The sequence below is a fragment of the Panthera leo genome, chromosome C2, assembly GCF_018350215.1.
Source record: "Panthera leo isolate Ple1 chromosome C2, P.leo_Ple1_pat1.1, whole genome shotgun sequence".
Lineage (NCBI taxonomy): Eukaryota > Metazoa > Chordata > Mammalia > Carnivora > Felidae > Panthera > Panthera leo.
This window is the reverse complement of record NC_056687.1, coordinates 131,355,393-131,381,234: the sequence shown is the minus strand read 5'-3', so window position 1 is coordinate 131,381,234 and position 25,842 is coordinate 131,355,393. Positions and strand designations below refer to the sequence as shown.

Here is a 25,842-nt window from a genome sequence, read left to right as displayed (position 1 = left end):
AGTAAAGCCTAAGAAGTCTGAAAAGGAAGGTAAAGATTGGGCAGCTTCTATGTCCTTTATTACTAGGATCTAGACGTGGTGTTTTCTACCCTTCTGTGGAACTTTTGGGTAAAACTTTCAAATTCCTTAATATCCTTGTTACGGTTGGGGGGTATCTTATAATTTATAAATCCATATTTATGGATTTACATTACTCACACTTGTTCCTCTTGTCTAGGTGAATACTGATTTAATCCTCAGTTATTCTTACACAGCTTTGTATTTTCTACTTGAAAAAGTTTGTGATGGGTGTGAAGTTTTGATTAGTATTAGCACTGCAGTCGTTTCAGAGCACTCCCTTTCTCCCTTCTTAAACTTAGATCAAAAGATTGGTGTGCTCAGTGCAGACAGGAGACAAAAATAGCAGTGATGTTGGGTAAAGCAAGACTGCCCCTGGAAATGTGGACTAAATAGTATGGTGAGGGGAGGGATGTCTCTGACCCTCAGCTTTGATTATATGGACAGAGGAAGGCTGGAGCATCACAGAGTAAGGGCTTCTGAGAATGTTCCCTTTTGGATAATTCAGGGTGATGGGAAAGGTGTCTGTCAAAGTAATGCCAGCCGCAACTAACTCTTACGGAACAGATGTTCTTTCTAAGCAAACTTACTCCATAAACCTCTGCAGTTAGCATGTGTTTAAATCCTCAAAGCAGATGTGGCTTGCAGTTAATTGTCTTTGACTTCTTAGTCATTAAACACTAAAAGTAAAATTATCTTAATCCTGAGGTTCAATGATCTTAGCTTTTAATGACTGAAAATTATATACTCTTTGGACACACTAATGAGCATTGTTCATTTTCTTAAAAGTAAACTGACCTAGGTTTTATATTGAATATTAACATATAAAATTGGGAATATTTAATTATCAAAATTGTTTGGTCACTATAATTTAACATTTAGTAGGGGACAAGCTTTTATGTGTTAGGAATATAAAAGCAAGTAAAGGAAAAGGTAAGAACTGGGGGGAGTTTTTAAAAAATGAGATTAATATTTACTTAAGTCTAACATGAAACATGTACATAGGAACATATGTGTTTGTATTTCTTTATAAATGTTTTCTCTTAATATTATGTTCTATTTTTTTTTTTATAAATAGGAATATCGTTCAGAAAAATCTCTTGAAGAACTGAGTAAACTTATGCCACCAGAATGCCATTGGTATGATTCTTGTTTCTGATATGTTCTACCTTTTTTTTTTTAATTAAAAAATTAAAAAGAAATGTTTATTTTTGAGAGAGAGAAAGAGTGTACACAAGCTGGGGAGGAGCACAGAGAGAGAGAGAGAGAGAGAGAGAGAGAGAGACAGGGAGGGAGTCGCAGAATCTGAAGCAGGTTCCAGGCTTTGAGCTGTCAGTGCAGAGCTGGACACGTCGTTCACACCCACGAATGGTGAGATCATGACCTGAGCCGAAGTTGGATGCTTAACCGACTGAAACACCCAGGTGCCCCTCTTTTTTTTCACTTGAAGTATAATTAACATACAGTGTTATATTAGTTTCAAGTGTATAATGATTCAGCAGGTTTATACATTACTCAGTACTCATCATGTAAGGTACTCTTAATCCCCTTTATCTGTTTCACCCTTAACCTCACCCATCTTCCCTCTGGTGTTCTCAGTATTTAAGAGTCTGTTTTGTTTTGTTTTTGTCTCTTTTTTCTTTGTTCATCAGTTTTGCTTCTTGAATTCCACATATGAGTGAAATCATATGGTGTTTGTCTTTCTCAGACTTATTTCACTTAGCATTACATCCTCTAGATCCATCCATGTTGCAGATGGTGAAATCTCACTCTTTTTTATGGCTGAGTAATATTCCAGCGCGTGTGTGTGCGTACATATGTGTATGTACATGCCACATCTTCTTTATCCATTCTTCTGTGGATGGACACTTGGGTTGCTTCCGTATCTTGGCTGTTGCAGATAGTGCTGCAATAAACAGGCATGCATATATCTTTTTGAATTAGTGTTTTCATTTTCTTTGGGTAAATACCTAGTAGTAGAATTACTGGATCATATGGTACTTCTATTTTTTAATTTTTTGAGGAACCTCCATACTGGTTTCCACAGTGGCAGCACCAGTTTGCATTCCTACCAACGGTGCGTGAGGGTTCCTTCTCCACATGCTCACCAGCGCTTATTGTTTCTTGTCTTTTTTTAATTGTAGCCATTCTCATGGATGTAAAGTGATACCTTACTGTGTGTTTCTTTTTTAAGTTTACTTATTTTGAGAGATCGCGAGAGCGGGTGTATGTGCAAATGGGGAGGAGCAGAGAGAGATGGAGAGAGAGAGAGAAAATCCCAGGCAGGCTCCATACTGCCAGTGCGGAGCCCAGTGTGGGACTTGAACTCATGAAACATAAGATCATGACCTGAGCCGAAATCAAGAGTTGGATGCTTAATCAACTGAGCCACCGAGGGACCCTGCTTATTATGGTTTTGATTTGCATTTCCCTGATGATTAGTGATGTTGAGCATCTTCTCATGTGTCTGTTGTCATCTGTTTGCCTTCTTTGGAAAACTGTCTATTTATTCTTCTGCCCATTTTTAATTGGATTATTTGTGGGGTTTTTTTGGTTGAGGTATATAAGTTCTTTATATATTTTGGATATTAATCCTTTATTCGATATATTATTTGCAAATATCTTCTCCATTCAGTAGGTTGCTGTTTTGTTTTTTTGATGGTTTTCTTTGCTGTGCATAAGCTTTTTATTTTGGTGTAGTTCCAATAGTTAATTTTTGCTTTTGTTTCCCTTGCCTGAGGAAACATTTAGAAAATTGTTTCTATGGCAGAGGTCAAAGAAATTGCTGCCTGTGTTTTATTCTAGGAGTTTTATAGTTTTAGGTCTTAGATTTAGGTCTTTAATCCATTTTGAGTTTATTTTTGTTTATGGTGTAAGAAAGTGGTCTAGTTTCATTCTTTTACATGTAGCTCTCCAGTTTTACCAGTACCCGTTTGTTGAAGAGACTGTCTTTCCCCCATTTTATCTTCTTGCCTCTTTTGTTGTAGATTAATTGACCATATAAGTATGGGTTTATCTCCGGGCTTTCTTATCCTGTGCCATTGGTCTGTGTCTGTCTTCTCATTTGTATCAGCTTCAGTTTCTTTCATCAGTGTGTTATAATTTTTAGAGTGTAGATCTTTCACTTCTATGGTAAAGTTTATTATTGCTAGGTATTTTATTCTTGTTGATGCAGTTGTAAATGGGATTGTTTTCTGTTTCTGCTATTTCCTTATTAGTGCATAGAAATGCAACAGATTACTGTATATTAATTTTGTATCTTGTGCCTTGACTGAATTCATTGTCAGTTCCAGTATTTTTTTTTTTCAATGTTAATTTATTTGTTTTGAGAAAGAGAGAGAGAGAGCATGCAAGCAGGGGAGGGGCAGAGAGAGAGAATCCCAAGCAGGCTCTGTTCTGTGAGCTTGGAGCCTGATGTGGGGCTTGATCCCACAAACTATGAGATGATGACCGAAGATAAAGTCAAGATTTGGATGCTTAACTGACTGAACTATCCAGGTGTTCCCAGTTCCAGTAGTTTATAGGTGGACTCTGTATGGTTTCCTGTATATAATAACTTGTCATCTGCAAATAGTGACAGTTTTATTTCCTCCATACCAATTTGGATGCCTTTTATTTCTTTTTCTTGTCTGATTGCTGTGGTGAGAACTTTCAGTACTATGTTGAATAAAAGGGGTGAGAGTGGACATCCTTGATTTGTTCCTGATCTTAGAGGAAAAGGTCTCAGTTTTTCACCATTGAGTATGGTGTTAGCTGTGGGTTTTTCATATATGGCCTTTGTTAATGTTAACGTGTCTTCACTCTAAACCTCCTTTTTGAGGTTTTTGTCACGAGTAGGTTGTTACATACTTATTTTGCATCTGTTGAGATCATTATATGGTTCTTACCCTTTCTCTTGTTAATGTGATGCATCATGTTGATTGATTTGAAAACATTGAACCACTCTTGTATCCCTGGAATAAATCCCACTTGATTGTGGCGAAGGATATTTTTAATGTGTTGTTGGATTTGGTTTGCTTATATTTTATTGAGGATCTTACATCTGTGTTCATCAGAGATATTGGGCTTTAGTTTTTGTTTTTTGTAGTGTCTTTATCTTGTTTTAGTGTCAGGATGATGCTGACCTTATAGGATGAACCTGAAAGCTTTTCTTTCTCTTCTATGTTTTTGGAATTGTTTGAGAAGAATAGGTATTAACTCTTTCTTTCTTTCTTTCTTTCTATGTTTTGTTTATTCTTGAGAGAGAGAAACAGAGCGTGAGCAAGGGAGGGGCAGAGCGAGAGAGGAACACAGAGTCTGAAGCCCACTCTAGGCTCTGAGCTGTCAGCACAGAGCCCGATGTGGGGCTCAAACTCACGAACTGTGAGATCATGACCTGAGCCGAAGTTGGACGCTTAACCAACAGAGCCACCCAGGCAGGCCCATTCAACTCTTCTTTAAATGCTTGGTAGAATTCCCCTGTGAAGCTCTCCGGTCCTGGACTTTTATTTGTTGGGAATGTTTTGATTACTGATTCAATTTCATTGTTAGTAATCAGTCTGTTTAAATTTTCTTTGTTTCTGATTCAGTCTCGGAAGGTTATATGTTTCTAGGAGTTTATCCGTTTCTTCAACGTTGTCCAGTTTGTTGGCATATATTGTGTCATAATATTCTCTTATAGTCCTTTGTAATTCTGTGGTGTCAGTTGTTACTTTTCCTACTTCATTTCTCATTTTATTTACTTGAGTCCTCCTGAGGAATCTGGCTAAAGGTTTTATCAATTTTGTTGATCTTCTCAAAGAACTGGCTCCTGGTTTTATTGATCTGTTCTATTGTTTTTTTGGTCTCCATTTAATTTATTTGTGCTCTAATGTTTATTATTTCTTCTGCTGGCTCTAGGCTTTGTACTTCTTTTTCCAGCTTCTTTAGGTGTAAGGTTTATTTGAGATTTTTCTTGTTTATTGAGATAGACCTATATTGCTATAAACTTCCCTCATAGAACAGTTTTTGCTATGTCTCAAAGATTTTGGACCATTGATTTTTTTTAGAAAACCAGTAAGGAAACAGTGGCTTTGAATGACACATTAGACCAGATGGACCTAATAGATATATTCAGAACATTCCATCCAAAAATAGTGGATTGCAGATTCTGTTCAAGTACACAGATAACATTCTTCAGAATAGATCACTTATTAGGCCACAAAACAAGCCTCAATAAACTAAAAAAGATTGAAATCATATTATGCATCTTTTTTGACCACAGTGGTCTGAAACTAGAAATCATAAGAAAAAATCTGGCAAGAACACAAATACATGGAAGCTACATGACATGCTACTAAAGAATGGGCCAACCAAAAAATCCAAGAGGAAATAAAAAAATACATGGAGACAAATGAAAATGGATTTTCACTCTTAGAAATTGATTGTGAGTAGTATAGTATACCTTTTGGCACCGATTGTGTCTGACAATAAGGTAGAAATGGTTAATCTAACATGAAAACTTCATGTTCTGTTCAGTGTAGCAAGTTGTAATATTACAACTTTAAAATACTAATACTGAGATTATTGAGACATGGATTTATTCAACAGAGTTGTTTTTGTGTGAGACTGTGTGCTAAGCACTGTCATGGGTGCAGTAATGCTCAGTCAGACTCAGATGAATAAGAAGATTGCTTCAGTTTTCACATCTTACATTTGGACAACAACTGGTCACTTTTTCTAGTGCTTTTTTTTGTCATGTGAACATCTTCATTACCAAGAGTAGAAAGATAATTATTTTGTGGTTTCTTATATTTGACTTACCTTCTTTGAAGTAGTAATACTACAATATATTTTTCCTTAGGCAAGCCCACTAGAATTATTTTATGTAAGTGGCATGGCTTTCTTTTTTCAGCCATGGTTGTTTCTGTTTCATATTGCAGTGTGCGTGAAGGAAAATTGGAACATACGCTGGCTCGAGACTTGGTTCCAGGTGATACAGTTTACCTTTCTGTTGGGGACAGAGTTCCTGCTGACTTACGTTTGTTTGAGGTAAGTTTGGTGTTTTAGTTTCTTTGGGCTGCTATAACAAAATACTACAGACTGGGTCACTTATAAACAACAGAAAATTATTTCTCATAGTTCTGGAGGCTGGGAAATCCATGATCAGCGGGCCAGCCCAGTTGCATTCTGGTGAGGGCCATCTTTTTGGTTCATAGCTGGTGCCTTCTCTCTGTCCTCACATGGTAGCAGGGGTGAGGGAGCTCTGTGAAGTCTCTTTTGTAAGAACACTAATCCCATTCATGAGAGCTCCACCCTCATTTTAGCACATCTGAAAAGTCACACCTCCTAATACCTCATGTTTGAGAGTTAGTATTTCAATATATAAAGTTGGGAGGGACACAGATATTCAGACCATAGCATTTGGTGATCTGTGTGTGAGCAGAGCAAATATTCGGATGTAGATTAAAGGATAGACATTAGTAGTTGTAAGAATTCATAGTTGGGGCACCTGGGTAGCTCAGTCAGTTGAGTGTCCGACTCTTGATTTTGGCTCAGGTTATGATCCAAGTGTTGTGGGATTGAGTCCTGGGTCCAACTCTGCTTAAGATTCATTCTCTCCTTCCCTCTGTCTCCCTCCCTCCTCCCTCCCTTCCTCTCTCTCTCCCTTTCCCCCTCTATGTCCCTCTCCCCCTCTCACTCTCTTGGTATCTAAAAAATATTAATATATAGTTAATTAGAACATTCGGTTTTCGAGTTTAAAAAATGACATATATAACATGTTTTCTTAAAATACATGTGTCTTAACCACAGAGTCTTTTGAGGTGTCCATTAGTGAATCAGCTGATCATTACAGAAATGTGTGTTAGGCCTTGTGGGAGACACAAAGATGATGTAATGAATTCTTGTGATCAGGGAGTATTATTTGTGTACATAAACCACTCACCATGAAATAAGGTAGAACCTGGTAAGTGACTAAGAGAAGCACAAAGTATGGAGTGTGAAAATTTAGAGAAAGGAGTGGTTACTTCTGATTTCAGTCAAGTCAGATAATGCTTCAGACAACATGGCTTTGGTGGTGAGAATTGAAGGGTAGTACTGGCCAGAGATGACGAAGACAATGAAGCAACAGTATTCAGATCACTGGGAATGTCCCAGTGTGTAGGACCAGGCTAGAATATGTTAAGGGTAGAAAATGTATGGTGGAATAAGATTCAGGGGACCTTGGATGCAAAGCTCTACTTCAGATTTTATTGATTAGGAATTAGCTTTCAAGGTATAATGCAGCCAGCAAATAATCTTGCCCTTAATCTGGCTGCAGTATGTAGAATAGATTGATGGGCTAGAAAATAGAGTTTGGCACCTAGTTTAAGAGGCCTTTATAGCCTATTAGCATGTCAGTCTCATCTACTTTTGGAATAAACAGGCTGTTCATTAACACTTATAGAGCTGTCAGTCTTTTGAGTACTTATAGTATCCCCAAATTTGAGTGTTCTCAGAGGTAAGAAAGCCTGAAGAACCTTTTTGAACTAGAGTAAGAACGGACTTCATTTAATCCTGGAGTAATGGTCTTTTTTTCAAATACTTAAAATTTTTCCTTAAGAAGATACCATACTGGTTTAATTGGTGAGTGGAAATAATTGATAATATAGCAAGTATAGGGAATGTTGTGAATTTTGCTTTATTTCTGCCCTTAGTTTATCTTTTTATGTTACATCTGTTTGTACTCATTTCTTCTTTCTCTCTTCTATCCTTAATACCTAGTTTATGACAGGACCTTGGATTATTCTTCCTTAGAGATATGGTAGGCCTGTCATTTGATATAAATCATTTTCCTTTTCCCCAAAGGGTCCTAATTTGAATTCGTGGAGTTTATGTCCAGAAGCACTTGAGTGCTTCTCTTCCAGTTGAGAAGCAGACCTCCTCAGTGGGATAGAAGATGGTGTTTCCCAATGTTTGAACATTTTGAGCGGTATAATGACATAGCAACTTCAAAACACCATTTGACTTGATAAAGTATTTTAGGGTTTTTACTTAAATAAGGGTTAATTGATCTAAGAATTATTTCGAATTTTATGTGCAAGTAGGAAAAAAACTAGTCAAGAGTTCTGGATTAGTATGTATTTTATCCACTCAGCAAATATACTTTGAAGACTTATTGTGAGTTCCTTAAGGGAGATTTTGACATTTTTAAAGTTTGATGTAACAATTGAAAGCATATGCTTTATGGAGTAATTTGTTGTTAAATGTTTTCCCCCAATCTGTTAACTTTTCAGACACTTTCATTAGCACATATTTGATTTGGCAGTGCTATAGTTAGGTTGATTTTCTTCTAGTTAATCCATGTTTATGTATATAGTTGAACATCTCTGAATCCTTTATCACTTTTCTGCCCTACTCAATTTACCTATAACCTTGGTACCTCAAGCACACTTCTAACAATTTTCTAAAAAGATTTGAAACTTTTGTGTTGCTTCTGGATTTAAACATATTAACCTACAACATAATAAGGCTGTTGGGGTCAGTTCTTCTGGCCGCTGAGGCTATTTTCGGAATTAAGTTGGCTTTTTGGAGTGTTATTTGCTGAATTAGGCCGTGGCGATCTTTGGATGGTTTTTTAAGGCTACCTGGTCATTTGTTTGATATTCTTATGTGAAATAAGCTCTTCATTAAGATTTAAAGGAAACCAAAAATTCAGTTACCTTGAGATACTATTAATTTCTCAAAATAAAACGTGGATTTCACTTTAGAAAAAGCAAACATCTGGACTTTTGCACTAGAGTTCTCTTCTTGTGGGTGTGGTCTAAGACCAAGGTTGCCACTTTAGTGTTGTCATGCTGCTACTCTAGGGTTCCTGTCGTAAATTTTGATGGTTCAGATTTTGACTATAAATCTTGCCTGGGCATTCAGTTGCATCTGGTCTGCATGTTCAGAGATTTGACTGCTGTACAACTTTTATGTAGTATTACCTGTTTATAAGCTGTGTCTGAAGTCAGGTCAGGCTGCTGTAATCAAATACCATAGACTGGACAGGTTGAGAGAGTGATTGCTCTCTCTCTTCCACTTCTTATAAAGCCACTAATCTCATTGTGAAGGCCTCATCCAGACTAGTTTATCTAGCCCTAATTACCTCCCAAGGTAATTGCCAAAATTGGAGATTAAAGCTTCAACATGAATTTTAGCAGGACATAATTCAGTCCATAGCAGTCTGAGACTACCATTTCTTTCTTTCGAAAGAAGATTAATATTGATAACTTAAGGCATTCTGTATTTTGTTTCTTGGCCTGCGTCATTTTCCATAACCAAGGAATGAACCAGTATGTGTTGGTGGCACTAACCTTGTCGACTTAGCCTTAGAGTTACTCATGGAGCTGGGCCAGTAAAACTTAGAGAATTGAACTATGGGTATGTTTTTCAGTACTTTTCTGAGAGTTTTTATTTTAATGTTTAGTAGTATTTGAGAAGAGGCACCACTGGCCATTAATTGGTGGTAGTCAATGGATTGGTCAGACAATGACTTTAGATGAAGGAGTCTTATAGACCATGTCTGCATAACAGTACATTTCGCCTTTTTGGAAACACAGCATATTTTTCTTACTGTTTCAGGTAAAGTCTGTATCAATATTTGAACAAAGAGTTCTTTGTAAGAGAAAACAATCTAAGAATCAGAGGAAAAGAGTTTCTTTTTTCTATTGAAAATATTTTACCTCTGTCAGGTTTAACTTTCTAACTAGGCCCAAAATGTTGCCTGAAATGTAGCAAGATTTTCTTTTACTTGAAGTTCTACATGATTAAGTCCATTGACACTTTCTCTTGTGGCTCTTGTGCTCGTGATTAGCTTAGGTCATTCTTTGAAACTGTCTTCAAGATCTAGGTATTGGGTACAGTTGCCTTCTATTTTTGAACCCAGTTTTTTGTTTTTTTTTTTAATTTTTTATTTTTTTTTTAACGTTTATTTATTTTTGAGACAGAGAGAGACAGCATGAACGGGGGAGGGTCAGAGAGAGAGGGAGACACAGAATCTGAAATAGGCTCCAGGCTCTGAGCTGTCAGCACAGAGCCCGACGCGGGGCTCGAACTCATGGACCGCGAGATCGTGACCTGAGTTGAAGTCGGACGCTTAACCGACTGAGCCACCCAGGCACCCCGAACCCAGTTTTTGATATGCTGATTTTCTAAATGTATCAAACTTTTTATTTATTTATTTATTTATCTATCTATCTATCTATCTATCTATTTATTTATTTTTATGTTTTTTAAATTTATTTTTGAGACAGAGAGAGACAGAGCATGAACAGGGGAGGGGCATAGAGAGAGGGAGACACAGAATCCGAAGCAGGCTCCAGGCTCTGAGCTGTCAGCACAGAGCCTGACGTGGGGCTCGAACTCACGAACCGCGAGATCATGACCGGAGCCGAAGTCGGACGCTTAACCGACTGAGCCACCCAGGCACCCCTGAATATATCAAACTTTTTAAAGAGAACTACCACTTATATGCCCGAGAGCCAAGAATTAGCCATTTTTAGGACACTAGATTATCAGAGCAATTAAATCTCTGAAAGATATCTCTATTAGGAGTCGTAGTCTACTGGGGCCATGGTCAGAAGTCCAAACTTAAAACAAGGCAGTTGGCATTATATAGTGAGCCTTTTAACCTCACGAATCCATATACTTTCTTATAGGATAGCAGTTCAACTCAGTGAGTAGTTATTGGTGTCTTTATGATCGTTCCTCCCTGTTTCTTCCTTCCCAAGTAAAAAACAAAGATAATGAGCACAGATCTACTTTGGCTGACTACCAACTCAAGGAGTCAGAGATAGTCTCCTTGACTGCAACTTTACTTAGCTGTTATATCCTTTTCTGTAAAGCTCATACTCTTTCACATATTTTGTTAACTACTAACAAGCACCTTCCTCTTTGTTGGCTAATTTCATTAGAAGAACTTTCTGTGTTAGAGCATTCTGACTTCCTGAGTTGTAGAATAAATTTTCCATTTACTCAATGAAAGCCTTGATTTTCTGGTAAAACTCAATTCTAATATTGTTTGCTGTGCTTTTTCAAAAAAGGATCTTTTCAAACATTTGCTAGAATACAAACATGTCATGATATGTTAAATTTACTTATTTTGGTAATGAAGCTAATATAGGCAAATATAATCTCTCCCTTTGGATATCAGTCTGTGTTATGAGGTCATTTTAGTCATTCAGTAAATGTTTGAGTATTGTGTGTAGAACCACTGTACCAGGCTTCAGGGCTTGGACTGAAAAAGGTAGTTTTTGTCCTTTCTGCTGGGAGACCTCAACTTGCAAACAGTTGTGATTCAAAGAATAAAATGTGTCTTATGAAATGAATTGACTATGTGAGTTTAGGTAAGCCACTTAACTATTTTTAGGGTCTCAGTTTTCCAACTGTGACAGAGAGTTGCCCCAGGGTATTACATTTAAGAATCATCTGGGTTCTGTGCATCAGTACCCCAATGTTTATAGCAGCACTCTCAACAATAGCCAAATTATGGAAAGAGCCTAAATGTCCATCCACTGATGAATGGATAAAGAAATTATGGTTTATATACACAATGGAGTACTACGTGGCAATGAGAAAGAATGAAATACGGCCCTTTGTAGCAACATGGATGGAACTGGAGAGTGATATGCTAAGTGAAATAAGCCATACAGAGAAAGACAGATACCATATGTGTTCATTCTTATGTGGATCCTGAGAAACCTAACAGGAACCCATGGGTAGGGGAAGGAAAAAAAAAAAAAAAAAAGGTTAGAGTGGAAGAGAGCCAAAGCATAAAAGACTCTTAAAAACTGAGAACAAACTGTGGGTTGATGGGGGGTGGGAGGGAGGGGAGGGTGGGTGATGGGTATTGAGGAGGGCACCTGTTGGGATGAGCACTGGGTGTTGTATGGAAACCAATTTGACAATAAACTTCATATATTGGAAAAAAAAAAAGAATCATCTGGGTTCTGTTTTGGCAGCTCAGGTGTGGGTCCAATATTCTGCATTCTCTCTTTTTTTTTTTGTCAAAATTTTATTTAGTTAACATACAGTTCAATATTGTTTTCAGGAGTAGAATTCAGTGATTCATTGCTTAACATAGAACACCCAGTGCTCATCATAACAAGTTTCCTCCTCAATATCCATTGCCCATCTAGCCCATCCCTGCCCCCCCCCCCCCACCTTCCTGCACCAACCTTCAGTCTGTTCTCTATCTTTAAGAGTATCTTATGGTTAGTTTCTCTCTCTCTTCTCCCCCCTTCTATATGTTTACCTGTTTGTCTCTTAAATTCCACATATGAGTGAAATCATATAAGTTCTGCATGATTTGTCTTTGACTGATTTTGCTTTGCATAATACACTGTATCAATGTTGTTGCAAACGGCAACATTTCATTCTTTTTGATGGCTGAGTAATATTTCATTATATGTATACCACATCTTTTTTATTCATTCACCAGTCAGTGGACATTTGGGCTCTTTCCATAGTTTGGCTGTTGTTGACACTGCTGCCATAAACATCGGGGTGCATGTGCCCCTTGGGATCTGTATGTTTGTAGCCTTGGGGTAGATATGTAGTACAACTGGTGGATTGTAGAGTAGTTCTATTTTTAACTTTTTGAGGAACCTCCATACTGTTTTCCACAGTGGCTGTACCATTTTGCATTCCCACCGACAGTGTAAGAGGGTTCATTTTTCTCCACATCCTTGCCAATAGCTGTTGTTTCTTGTGTTGTTGATTTTAGCCATTCTGACAGGCGTGAGGTGGTATCTCATCATGGTTTTGATTTGTATTTCCCTGATGATGAGTGATGTTGAGCACAAGATCCTGCATTCTTAACTAGCATTTAGTCCATGCCCAAAGTGCTGGTCTATTTACCACATATAGAAAGGTAAAAAAAAAACAACAAAAAACAACTTTATTGAGATATAATTCACATTCAAACTATTTACACATTTAAAATGTATCATTCATTGGTTTTCCCTATAGTCTGAATTGTGCAGCCATCACCACAATCTTAGCTATTGAACATTTTTATCACTCCCAAGAGAAAACATTTACCTTTTAGTAGTCTCTATATTCTGTCTTCTGCCCCAGAGCCTGGTAGCCACTACTCTGCTTGTTCTGTCTGTATACATATGCCTATTCTGAACATTTCATTATAAATGGGATTAAATACATTGTAGTCTTTTGTGTCTGGCTTTTTTCAGTTCACGGTGTTTTCAGGGTTCATCTCTGTTGTAGCATGTATCAATATTTCATCCATTTTTATTGGCAAATAGTGTTCTATTGTATGTGTATACCATACAGTTGTAAATCCATGTATGTTTAAAGTGATTTTTGATAGAGAACTTTCTAATGCCATTTTGCTATTTGTTTTCTATATATAGTTTCTATGTTCCTAAGTTCCTCCAATCCCTTTTTTTGTATTTGCTATTTAAAAAAAATACGCTTTGGGGCACCTGGGTGGCTCAGTTAAGCACCGACTTCAGCTCGGGTCATGATCTCGCGGTTCGTGGGTTGGAGCCCTGCATCAGGCTCTGTGCTGATGGCTCAGAGCCTCGAGCCTGCTTCGGATTCTGTGTCTCCCTCTTTCTCTCTGCCCCTTCCCCATTCTCTCTCTCTGTCAAAAATAAATAAATAAACATTTAAAAAAAATAAAAAATAAATTAAAAAAAATAAAAAAATATGCTTTGAGTACCTCCTGAAATTTTTTTTCTGTATATTTTTTTACATATTTTCTTAGTGGTTACTGTGTAGATTACAATTAACATCTTAAATTTAGAACACTTGTTTGAATTGATACCATCTTTACTTCAATAGCCCGCAAAAATTTTGCTCCTCTGCAGCTAACTTTTCCACCACCTTCATGTTGTTGTCGCCAATTACGTTTTTAAGCATTCTGTGCCCATTAACCATAAATTTGTCAGTGCTTTATATAAGTCAGATAGGAAAAATAGAGGAGTTACAAAGTCAAAATACAATAATGCTGGCATTTATATTTCTCTGTGTAGTTACCTTTACTGGAATTCTTCTTTTCTTCATATGGCTTCGAATTACTTTCTACTCTCCTTTTGTTTTAGCTTGAAGTACTCTCCTTTAGCATTTCTTGTGGGGCACGTCTACTAGAAATAAATTATCTTAGCTTTTGTTTAGGTGGGAATGTCTTAATTCTTCTTCATTTTAAAAGATAGTGTTGCTAGATGTAGACTTCTTTTCATTAGTTTTTTTGTTTTTCTTTCAGTACTTTAGATAGGTCTACTGGTCCCAGCCTAAGTGGTTTCTGATAAGAAATAGGCTGCTAGTCTTATTGAGGATTCCTTGTACATGACAAGTTGCTTCGCCTTTGCTGTTTTCAAGATTGTGTCTCTGTCTTTTAACAGTTTGATTATGTCTCAGTCTAGATGACTTCGAGTTTTTCCTATTTGGAGTTTATTGAGCTTCTCTGATCCATAGATTTCATATCTTTTATTAAATTTGGCAAGTTTTCATTCATTATCTCTTCAAATATTCTTTCTACCCATTTCTTTTTTTCTCCCTGAGACTTACCTTATGCTTATATTGGTATGTTTGATGATGTCCCACAGGTACCTTTAGCTCTGTCATTTTTCTTTTTTTTTGTCTCTGTCCTTCAGATTGGTTAATTTCAATTGCCCTGGTTTTTTGTTTGCTCATTTTCCCCCCTTCCTTTTCCAGATCTGCTGTTGAACCCCTCTAGTGAACTTATTATTTCAGTGGTTGTACTTTTCAGCATCAGGATTTCTATTTCTTGCAAATATTTTCTTTCTCTTCATTGTAATGCTTTTTTAAAAAATTGTTTTCCTGATTTCCTTTAGTTTTTTGTCCATGGTTTTCTTTAGTTTATTAAGCATATTTAAGACAGTTGATTTAAAGTCTTTCCAGTAAGTCTAGTGTCTGGCCTTGCTGAGGGATGATTTCTGTCAGTTTATTTTTTCCTGTGAATAGATCATACTTTTTGGTTTCTTTGTATTTGTAATTTTTTGTTGAAGGCTTTGTATTTTGAATATTATGCTGTCATAATTCTGTAAATGAGGTTGTGCCCTTCCTCAAAATTTGTTGTCTTTGATTGTTGAGGATTGCAGTGGTTGAATTTTTTTTGGTGGGGGGGAGGGTGGTGGTTTGCAAAGACCCTTCCTTGTTGTGTATGGTCACTGAAGTTTCTGTTCCATTATATCAGCAGTCAGTCTTATCTGTCTGGAGCAAAGAGGGAAATGAAATACTGTTCTCCTGGTCTTTGCAGCTTGTCTTTGAGTTGGGGCACTTCTTGATCATTGATCATCTGCCTACAACTCTGCCTTCACCTTCACCTACTTGTGCCAAATCCACAGACCTGTCAGAGGTGCAAGTCTCGGGTCTTCTCAGGGCTTTCTGAGCATGCCTCTGGTTATGGGCATGCATTTTGCCCTCTGTCTTCCCTGGTATAAGTGGTGGCCCTTCCAAAACTTCCCTCACAAAACTTTATTCCCTCACAAAACTTCCTCCTTGGCTTTTTTCTTCCTAGTCTTTTGGTTGTATCTGCTGCTTGCCTTATTCCTGGTCCCTGGCCTGCTAGTATATGTCCTTAATCTTTTGTCAGATACCTGGAAAGTCACTGTAGTTGGCTTGGCGTGAGGTTGTGAGATAGATATTAGCCTTTGCACTAGTCCCCCAGCGAACTGCCAGACAAGTCAAAACACGCAGCTACAATATTTTAAGAACAAGGTCTTTGTTAGCCCCTGACTACCCATAATCTGCAACAAGAAGACTCACTTCTGTCCCCACAGCTAGCACTGCTTCTCTGGGCAGTGGTGAATAGTAGACAGGTGAACAAAAATGCCATGATGCCTTCTTACCTAAATTTAGCTGCCTTTTTCTTTATTAAGCACTTCCCTGGTTGTTTTAAGTTTTTGATTCCAGAGTTGTCTGTCAGTCTTTGCCAGCCCATGATCATTTTAGTAGAGGGACCAAATCTTTGATTGCCCTATTCCACAAGTGTTTATATTGATTTCAGTGTATTTTTTTGATAGGTCAATTTGATTAATTTATGGTGTCTTACTCCACCTCTTATTGTAATTTATCACTGAAACTTTGGTTTTAAAAGTTTCTGAATTATTAAATTTACAGATAGACTTGTAAAAAAAAGAACAATTTATAAACATCTTAGGAAGTAGAGATTTAATTTTTAATTTTTAAAGTTCATTTATTGATTTTGAAAGAGAGAAGAGAGGAGAAGAGAATCCCAAGGAGGCTCCATGCTGTGAGCACAGAGCCCAATATGGGGCTCAATCTCAGGACTGTGAGGTCATGACCTGAGCTGAAATCAAGAGTCAGATGCTCAACTGACTGAGCCACTCAGGTGCTGCAGGAAGTAGAGATTTTAAATTAGCTATCAAAAGAAATTGAGTAGATTATTCTGTATTTGTGGTATTTAGACATTCCCGTTTACTAAAAACTGATATAACCACTCATTTTGGCTTTGGAAAGGACGTCTATTTCTGTAGTAGTATATTTCTGAACTTCTCCATACATAGAGCACTGGGAGTGTTGGTTCTGTTAGATTGTATAAGCTTGAGCTATGCTTAGTGTTTTGTTGTTTGATAGATCATTGGTTAAAAAGCAGTGTGAACTGAGGAATGCTGTTTATGTTTAAAACATTGAAAACTTTTTTCTCTTTAAGTCACTAGAATTTAAAAAGACAGCATGGGAGGGTTTGAAGTGAGATTTAGTCTCTTTGTTTTAAGATTGTCATTTCACACTGGTAGGAAAGGACTGTTGCAAAAGTAGATCCCTTTTTGAAATTTGGTTTCTTTTCATTGTCTTAGAGAAATATCCTAGAAATCATTGTTAACTGAATACTGGTGTTGAAGTTATTGGCAACTTGGTCAAATTGAATCTATGCACTTAAGTCAGAAAGTTAACAATTTGTGTAAATATTTACCATGGGATAAAATCCATTTCATGTAGGTGTTTTTAAGCCAGGGGAGGCTTCCACAGGACTAGCCAAGAGGGTCCTTGGCTTCATGCAGGATAGAAATCAAATGTGAGTTGGAGAAAGTGAAAACAGAGTTTATTGAAGAGTGTGAATGATAGAGAATAGCAGAAGGAGTGTCTGGGAGACTTGGAAATGAGAATGAGTCTCAGCATTTTTGGGGGTTAGGGGTTTATATTGGAAAGAGATCTAGGGTACATGTTCCTTCAGAAATCCAGGGTAGGGTCTAATCAAAGGCCAGTGTCAGATGAACAATAGTTGTTACACCATAAGTTACTGAAGGTGGGAGTGTTAATGCCAGCATCATCTGAGGTTTGTTCAAAGCTAAGTGTCCTGGAACATGTTCAGGATCTGACTCTTCTTGGATGTTGTTAGGTGTTTGTGGCCTGGGACAAAATTCAGAGAATGATTAATTTTCCTACTTCCCCCTTGCAGTGGGAACATAGTTTCTTTTCCTGATTCGGAGACAGAATTCAGAACATGAGTAAGTGAGGCCTAACAGAAAAACAGCAGAGATGGAGCCTTTCTAAAATGGAGTCACTTCTTTCCTACTTACTTCACCTGGTTAGGCTTTGATGTTTAATAAGCTAGAACTCATGAAGACGTTTTAATTACATTTTCCTTCATTTGAATAAACAGTAACAGGAATCTTAATTTTTGAGACTAAAAGTAAGACATTTTGTCATTATCAGGTAGCTGCCAGATGGATAATTTGGAATTCTTTTCTGGGGAAAGAAATCCATTTTTGATTTGCTTTTCATTCTAGACTAGAGAGGTAATTGATTTAGCGGCATACAGTACGCTAAGTCATTCTTTAGTTTAAGAACTTACATGTAGCTGCCAATTTTTCATATTAAGTGTAATTTTTTTAAGCAGTTTTAAATTTTCCTGAAAAGCAAAAAATTTTTTGCTTTTCAGGAAAACTTACTGACTTTGGCATCTAGTTTCTTTCTGCCTAATGTTTTGTAGGAATAGTCCTGTGAAGTTTTTCCAACCATTTTTATTCTATAGGTGTTAAATATTCAGAATGTAGATTATGTATACATCTAGATTCTTATTTATATTCTGACTTTTGAACTGTGTTGTGTCTTATTCACACCAGTAAAGTACCTGAAGAATAATAAAGAGAAAGTGAAACATAATCAGTTTCCCTATTTATGAACAGCTCTTCTGAAGGTTTAATGTTTAAACTTTTGGGTAGAAGGCATGGAGCTGGCTGGTTCATTGATTTCATTTTATCCTACCTTTATCTTTCCTCATAAATACTATGGATAAATGACTCTAATATCTGTCTTCTGGATGAATTAAACTATGACTGTTAAACTGTGATAGGCTGGCCTAATTCATTAAATACCACCTTCTTAGAAATGACTTCCTTCCCCTCACTCCCTCAAAACTGACTTCCTGTGGAAATTCTTGTAATCATCATTAAGAGAAAATAAGTTGTAACTTAGAAAATATTCTTACTCTGGGTGGCCTGGCTGGCTTAGTCGGAAGACTATGTTACTCTTGATCTCTGGGTCTTGAGTTTGAGCCCCATGCTGGGTGTAGAGATTAAACAAGCAAACAAATAAATAAATTAAAAAATATACCCTTACTCAACAGACAGTTGAGATCTGTGCAGTTTGCTACATTGTATGATTTGGACTAATTTTTATCAATATTCTTTTTTTTTTTTTTTTAAGTAAGCTCTATGCCCAATGTGGGGCTTGAACTTATGACCCTGAAGTCAAGAGTCACATGCTCTATTGACTGAGCCAGCCAGGTACCCCATCAATAATATATTCTTGATTTGAGTTTTACAGATTTATAATTATATATTAAATATATATATAAAAAATAAAGATCTAAAGCTCTTTTTTTCTCACTAGACAGAGCTAATTGCTATTCTGCTAAAAATGATATCTTTTTCATAGAAAAACCTGATTTGAACAAAAATTCCTATTTTTGGTTGGATGGTTATTAAACTGCTAAGGCTGACACTGAAGAGCTAGGCCACTGGCAGCCAATAAAGCTATGCATTTATTCTCTTTTTAAAAACTCAGATTATTTTCATATTATTTGTTTTGATAGACAACCACCAAATGTTAGTATTCATCCATATTTAAGATTTTTGTTTAAAGTAGAAAGTCTTCAATGAGGAAATGCTAATTTTGCCTTTCTCAGAGAGAAGGAGTTCTGTAATTTTTTTTTGTTTTGTTTTGTTTTTTAATATGAAATTTATTGTCACATTGGTTTCCATACAACACCCAGTGCTCATCCCAACAGGTGCCCTCCTCAATGCCCATCACCCACTTTCCCCTTCCTCCAACCTCCACCCCCCCCACCCCCCCCACCCCCCATCAACTCTCAGTTTATTCTCAGTTTTTAAGAGTCTCTTATGGTTTGGCTCTCTCCCTCTCTAACTTTTTTTTTTTTTTACCTCTTCCCCTCCCCCATGGTGTTCTGTTAAGTTTCTCAGGATCCACATAAGAGTGAAAACATATGGTATCTCTCTTTCTCTGTATGACTTATTTCACTTAGCATAACACTCTCCAGTTCCATCCATGTTGCTACAAAAGACCATATTTCATTCTTTCTCATTGCTAAGTAGTGTTCCATTGTGTATATAAACCACAATTTCTTTATCCATTACCCAAGGGATACAGGAGTGCTGATGCATAGGGACACTTGTACCCCAATGTAATGTTTTCAATATTAGCAGGTCTCATTTTTAATTAAGAGCTCAGAAGATGACATGCAATTTTGATTTTTATAACAAGCATTGAAGAGGAGCTTGCTAAATGAAATAAACTTTTTTGTTGACTTGTAATTCAGAAAAATATATAATTTTTAAATATATCTTTTCTTAATGTCTTCTAGAAGTAGTTACAAAACTAGGGAGGAGAAATAACTGGCAAATTGATTCTCTAAATAGTTAATAAGAATTTGGAATTGATCTTTCAGTGTTTGGGTTTTGTCTTCACAAGTTGGGTGGAGATGTTGGGTGACTTACTTAACCTTTCAAAGTGTCTGTAAAATAGAGGGAATGAAAATCACAGTCCTGCCTCATTGGATTGTTACTAGCTAGTGGTTGTTAATAGAAAACTTAGTATATGTATGTTAGCAAAATGCCTTGCAGATAGTAAGCAACGAAATGTCAACTGTTTTTAGTACTAGCATCATCTTTGAAGAACAACCTAAACTTTTCTTCTTACTTTGGTAATGGAATTTATTAGTGTGGAAAATTATACAGTCCTAAGTTTAACTTGGAAAGAAAAGTCAAAGAGATATGCTCCTGTAATAAAGAAAAATTCCTTTGCCTTTGAACATGGTGGATTTTTTTTTACTCTGTAGTTGTGTTGAGGTAATGAACCCAGATTTACCTGGCCTGTCTTTGCATACATAATTATAGAAAAAGGGAAGCTTTTTAAAGACTAAAGGATTGGTGATCTGTGCTTTATAACATTTACATGGTACTAACCTTCCAGAGATAACATAGTTTATCTTTGTTAAAGTCTTTGTACTTTTTGCTTTCTTTGCCTAGAATACTTTCATCCTGATTGTGGCCCACCTTTGGGGCCCTCAGGTCAATTGTGTCTCTGCAAAAGAGTTGTTTACTTTTGAGAGAGGTTCTCTCCTTTATCTAAAATGTTACTTTCTATCCTTATGCATTTTTTCCTCACTACCAGATATTACATACCCTTGTTAGTTTATTTTTAGATCACTTTCCCATTGGAATAAGAGCAGAGGGTAGGAACTTAGTGTTGTTTACTGCTGATTCCCTCTGTGTGTGATATAGTACAGGACCTGGCATTAATAAATATTTGTTAAGTGAATGGATCAATGACATTGATCAAATTAAAATACTGTATTGTTGTATAGATGGGAGAATCTATGAATTGATTTTTAATATATATATTTTTTTGTGAGATATTTATGCTCATGGGTAAATGAACCATTTAAAAAGAAGAGCTTTAGGGGCACCTGCGTGGCTCAGTAGGCTAAGTGACCAACTCTTGATTTCAACCCAGGTCATGATCTCAGAGTTCATGCTCAGGGCTGGCAGTGTGGGATTCTCTCCCCTCCCCCACTCATGCTGGCTCTGTCTCTCAAAATAAACTCACATTTAAAACTAAAAAAAGAGGGGCGCCTGGGTGGCTCAGTCGGTTAAGCGTCCGGCTTCAGCTCAGGTCATGATCTCGAGGTCCGTGGGTTCGAGCCCCGTGTCGGGCTCTGTGCTGACAGCTCAGAGCCTGGAGCCTGTTTCAGATTCTGTGTCTCCCTCTTTCTCTGACCCTCCCCTGTTCATGCTCTCTCTCTGTCTCAAAAATAAATAAATGTTAAAAAAAAAATTAAAACTAAAAAAGAAAAGATGAGATTATTTCCACACTCGTACCTCTCCCCCAGCAGGATTTAGAGTATTTTGTATATAATATGGACTGCCAATCAAGAGACCTGATTGAGAACACCAGGTCAGTTTATAATAGCAGCAGGAATGCATAGTCATTTTACTGCTTTGGGTTCATTTCCTTATTTTGTTTATTTTCCAGGGTCTAGCTCAGTGCCTGGTACATAGTTAAGGTAGTCAATAAATGTTTGTCCGGTGAGTGAATTAACATGTAAAATGAGTAAAATCATGAACTAGGTCCTAGTTTCTCAAAGTGTCCTAAAGACCCTAGAATAAGAGCTTCTGGAATAAAATGGGTCAAAGAAATTTGTGAAACAGTATTCCATTGATTCTGAAAGTTGAGTGTGCCTCAGAATCACCTGGAGGGCTTGTAAATACAGTCTTTTAGGTTCACCCTCCCCACCTACGCATTTGAAGTAGGATAGTGAATTTCTTTTCTTTTTTTGGGAGGAGGGTAGTGAATTTCTAAAAAGTTCTGAGGAGGTGATGCTGGTGATGCTGGTCCTGCTGGGACCACACTTTGACAACTCCTGTTGTATCTGTATTCTAATTGAGGTGATTCACACTAACCTAGTGAAGGTTTAAAGAAGCACTGCCTAAGTAGAGGAAGCTGTTTAACTCAGCTCAGTATTTCCAAAACATATTTGACTTTAGTACCTCTACTGTGTGTGTGTGTGTGTGTGTGTGTGTGTGTCTGTCAGTCATCCGTCTATCACATTATACTCAGTGTCTATTCACATCCTTGGAACTATTGTTCTGTGGGTCATACTTTTAGAAACAAAGCCAGGTAACATCTGCAGTGTTTTCCACATATAAAATGATTTTTTTTTTTTTTTTTGGCATGCTAAGGTTGGTGAAAACTTAATTGTTAGGAGTTGAAACTGTCTTAGGAATGAAACCCTCAGAATTGATTCTTTTCGCACAGTTGGAAGATAATACCATGTTCATGATTTGCATGGAAACATTTATATATGTTTTTTATTTTTGCTGATGTACGTTTGGGATCAATGTAAGGATGCATATATAGAAAGCAGAATTTCATGAAAATTGAACCCAAAATGATGAAATGATTTCTTTCTCAGTACATTATATACCTTTTATTCATATTTCTCTTTCTGGATACCTGTTTTTAACCTGCCAAATTACATTTTCAGAACTTCAGGGGATGGCAAAATTAGGAAGTAATAACATTTTATTGTGAAAGTTGTTTTCTCTAGGTAAAGATTATGTCTCAGCTAATGTTTCCTTTTCTCTGGTTATATTTTGAAATTTAGGCTAATCTTGTCTCATAGCATTCTATTTTGCATGTCGGATTTTGTTGACTTCACTTTGTATTATTGTATTTTTATTTTTTTAATTTATTTTTTAATATTTATTTTGTATTTAATATTATTTTTAATATATTTTTAAAAATGTTTATTTTTGAGAGAGAGAGAAAGAGACAGAGCATGAGCAGGGGAGGGCAGAGACGAGAGAGAGAGGGAGACACAGAATACAAAGCAGGCTCCAGGCTCTGAGGCATCAGTCAGCACAGAGCCTGATGCGGGGCTTGAACTCATGAACCATGAGATCATGACCTGAGCTGAAGTCGGACGCTTAACTAAGCCACCCAGGCGCCTCTTTATTTATTTTTTTAAATGTTTATTTATTTCAAGAGAGAGTGTGTGAGCAGGGGAGGGGTGGAGAGAGAGATTCCCGCGGGTTCCACACTGTCAGCGCAGAGCCTGATGTGGCGCTTGATCCCACAAACCATGGGATCATGACCTAAGCCGAAATCAAGAGTTGGATGCTTAACTGACTGAGCCACCCAGGTGGCTCAAGTTTACTTCATATTTTAAATATGGTTGTACTTATTGTGGTCTTCTTAGAGTAATGGATATAATAAAAGATTTGGGTGATTATTAAGAAAGGGGATATTTGAGGAAGAAGTGATGGTTACAAACTCTTTAGATATTGAATGGAGCCCAGAGAGTCTTCATTCTTGAACTTAATGGGATGCTTTATGTTTTCCAAGGCTGTGGATCTTTCCATTGATGAGTCCAGCTTGACAGGAGAGACAACACCTTGTTCTAAGGTGACAGCTCCTCAGCCAGCTGCAACTAATGGAGATCTTGCATCAAGAAGTAACATTGCCTTCATGGGAACACTGGTCAGATGTGGCAAAGCTAAGGTAATTTTTTTTCTCTTGTTTTGAAAATAGCAACTCCTTTGTTTTCAACCTTTTTTTTTAGTTCAATGTGGCTAATTTTATGTGGCTATTTTAAAAATATATGACAAAGAGGGGCTCTGGCTTAGACCCTTGATTTTGGCTCAGGTCGTGATCTCATGGCTCATGGGATCAAGCTCCATGTTGGGCTCTGCGTTGACAGCACAGAGCCTGCTTGGGATTCTCTCTCTCTCTCTCTCTCTCTCTCTCTCTCTCTCGGCCCCTCTCCGACTTGCATGTGCGCTTGTGCTCTCTTTCTCTCTGTGTCTCAAAATAAATAAACATGAAAAATATATATATAAGGGGAACTGGGTGGCTCAGTCATTTAAGTGTCTGACTCTTGATTTCGTCTCAGGATTGGGCTTAGTGCTGACAGTGCAGAGCCTGCTTAGGATTCTCTCTCTTTTTCTCTCTTTCTCTGTCCCTACCCTGCTTGCATGAGTGTGCTGTCTCTTTCTCAAAAATAAATGAAGTAAAAAAAAAAGATGACAAAAAAATGGCAGAATTGAACCTAACCCATAGCATCTATTTTTGAGACTAAGGAGAAACTATGTCCCTGAGGTAGAATATGTCCATATTTCTGCCATTTGCCAGATAATGAAGCCTTTAAAAGCATAGTCCTCGGTATCTGTTCTTTTTTTTGTTTTAGATAGAAACAGTGAATCATGGATATGTTCATTACTAGTTAAAATTTTAATTTAGTCGATATGGTACTGGCTATAATATTCCAACTACATATCATTCACCTACTGGATTCTAACATTTCACGAACGTAAAAGGCATGATCCAGTAGCATTTGAGGGGGAAAGAGAAGCTACACTGAATGTCTCTCAAGGATAAGACAGTTTTGAATTTCAGAAATATTAATATAGACAAAGAATGGGCCTCAGAATTGGGCCAAGGTTTGTATAGTAAGGTGTAAATACTAATGATCTATAGTAATATCACAAAGTTAATTTGCTAAGGGAACCTTGGATATGTATGTTAGTCATCTTGACTGTGGGCAAAGTTTTGGAGAAAGGGAATGAAGGGTTTTTGTTACTTTGCTTGAGATAGGTGATTCCATATGAATGTAAATGTATTTTCCTGTTTTTCTCTTTAGGGTATTGTCATTGGAACTGGAGAAAATTCTGAATTTGGAGAGGTTTTTAAAATGATGCAAGCAGAAGAAGTAAGTTCTTTGTTAATGATGTTTAATTTCAAATCTGAAATTCTCCATTGTAAGGAAATGAAAAGAAAATAATGGTGGGTTATTTTATGTACTATTGAAGTGGTATTTTATTCAGAATATCACTCAGTTGTCTGTGCTTAAAAACATAATTGGAGCTTTAGTTGACATTGTTAATGTTCTAAAACATTTTTATATTTATTCATTGTTTATAGGAGAAAAAGGTTTATAGCCAATTATTTATAGGGCTATTCTTTTTTAAAATTAACTTTATCATATTAATTTTAAAGATTACTAAATGGTATATTTGTCTTCTACCAAAATTCCCAACATTATTTAATTCCAAGTAATGGGGAAAAAAAGATTATAAAGTAAAATAACATGGAAGATATTCATGTTTAAGAATATTGAAGATTAGTTCTCTCATTTAAAATACTTTCTTACATATGAAAAAGAAGTTGCATTCTACAAATGTCATATTCTCCCCAAATCATCTGGATTTCTCAGGTAACCTGCCAAGATTCCAGTACATGTTGCAGTGTATAAAACCATTCCAAGGAGTTTGGCACTGAGGGGACTGCTAGAGAAGGGAGTTAGCAGATCAGGGAGCCAACTGGATAAAAAGACTTGGATTACAAGCTTGTTTGTGGATACAGAAGGGAGAAGATTGGAAAAGTGAGGGGCAGCTGATGGTAATGAAGTCCTGGAGAAGCTGATAGGGAGAATAGATTCCTTCTCAAAAACAGGCATAGGGAACATGGACCTTAAACAGGCATTTAAAAGTCTCAGCCTCAGTTTCCTCATTAAAGGGGATGAAACTTATCTTTAAGGGAGAGGTGTGTATGTTATGGGTATGTTAAGAACTAACCTGGGTATGTTAAGCACTTAGAGTCCCTGGCACATAGTATATATTCCTAAATTTAGCTAATTGTGGTAAACTCTTCTCCAATTTGTCAAGGCACCAAAAACCCCTCTGCAGAAGAGCATGGACCTCTTAGGAAAACAACTTTCCTTCTACTCCTTTGGTATAATAGGTAAGAGAAGAGTGAGTATGTATATCTCATATATTT

At 36.9% G+C, this 25,842-nt stretch overlaps 1 protein-coding gene across 2 annotated transcripts in view; it reads left to right on the top strand.

Moving 5' to 3' along the window:
- The window catches only part of ATP2C1 (ATPase secretory pathway Ca2+ transporting 1), a 170,225-nt gene that overhangs the window by 86,192 nt on the left and 58,191 nt on the right, over positions 1–25,842 (top strand). For both annotated transcript variants that reach the window (XM_042954480.1, XM_042954479.1), the window contains exons 6-10: positions 1,136–1,197; positions 5,958–6,066; positions 23,413–23,568; positions 24,707–24,775; positions 25,731–25,806. In XM_042954480.1, the coding sequence (XP_042810414.1) occupies positions 1,136–1,197; positions 5,958–6,066; positions 23,413–23,568; positions 24,707–24,775; positions 25,731–25,806 (472 nt within the window). The remainder of the gene's footprint in view (positions 1–1,135; positions 1,198–5,957; positions 6,067–23,412; positions 23,569–24,706; positions 24,776–25,730; positions 25,807–25,842) is intronic.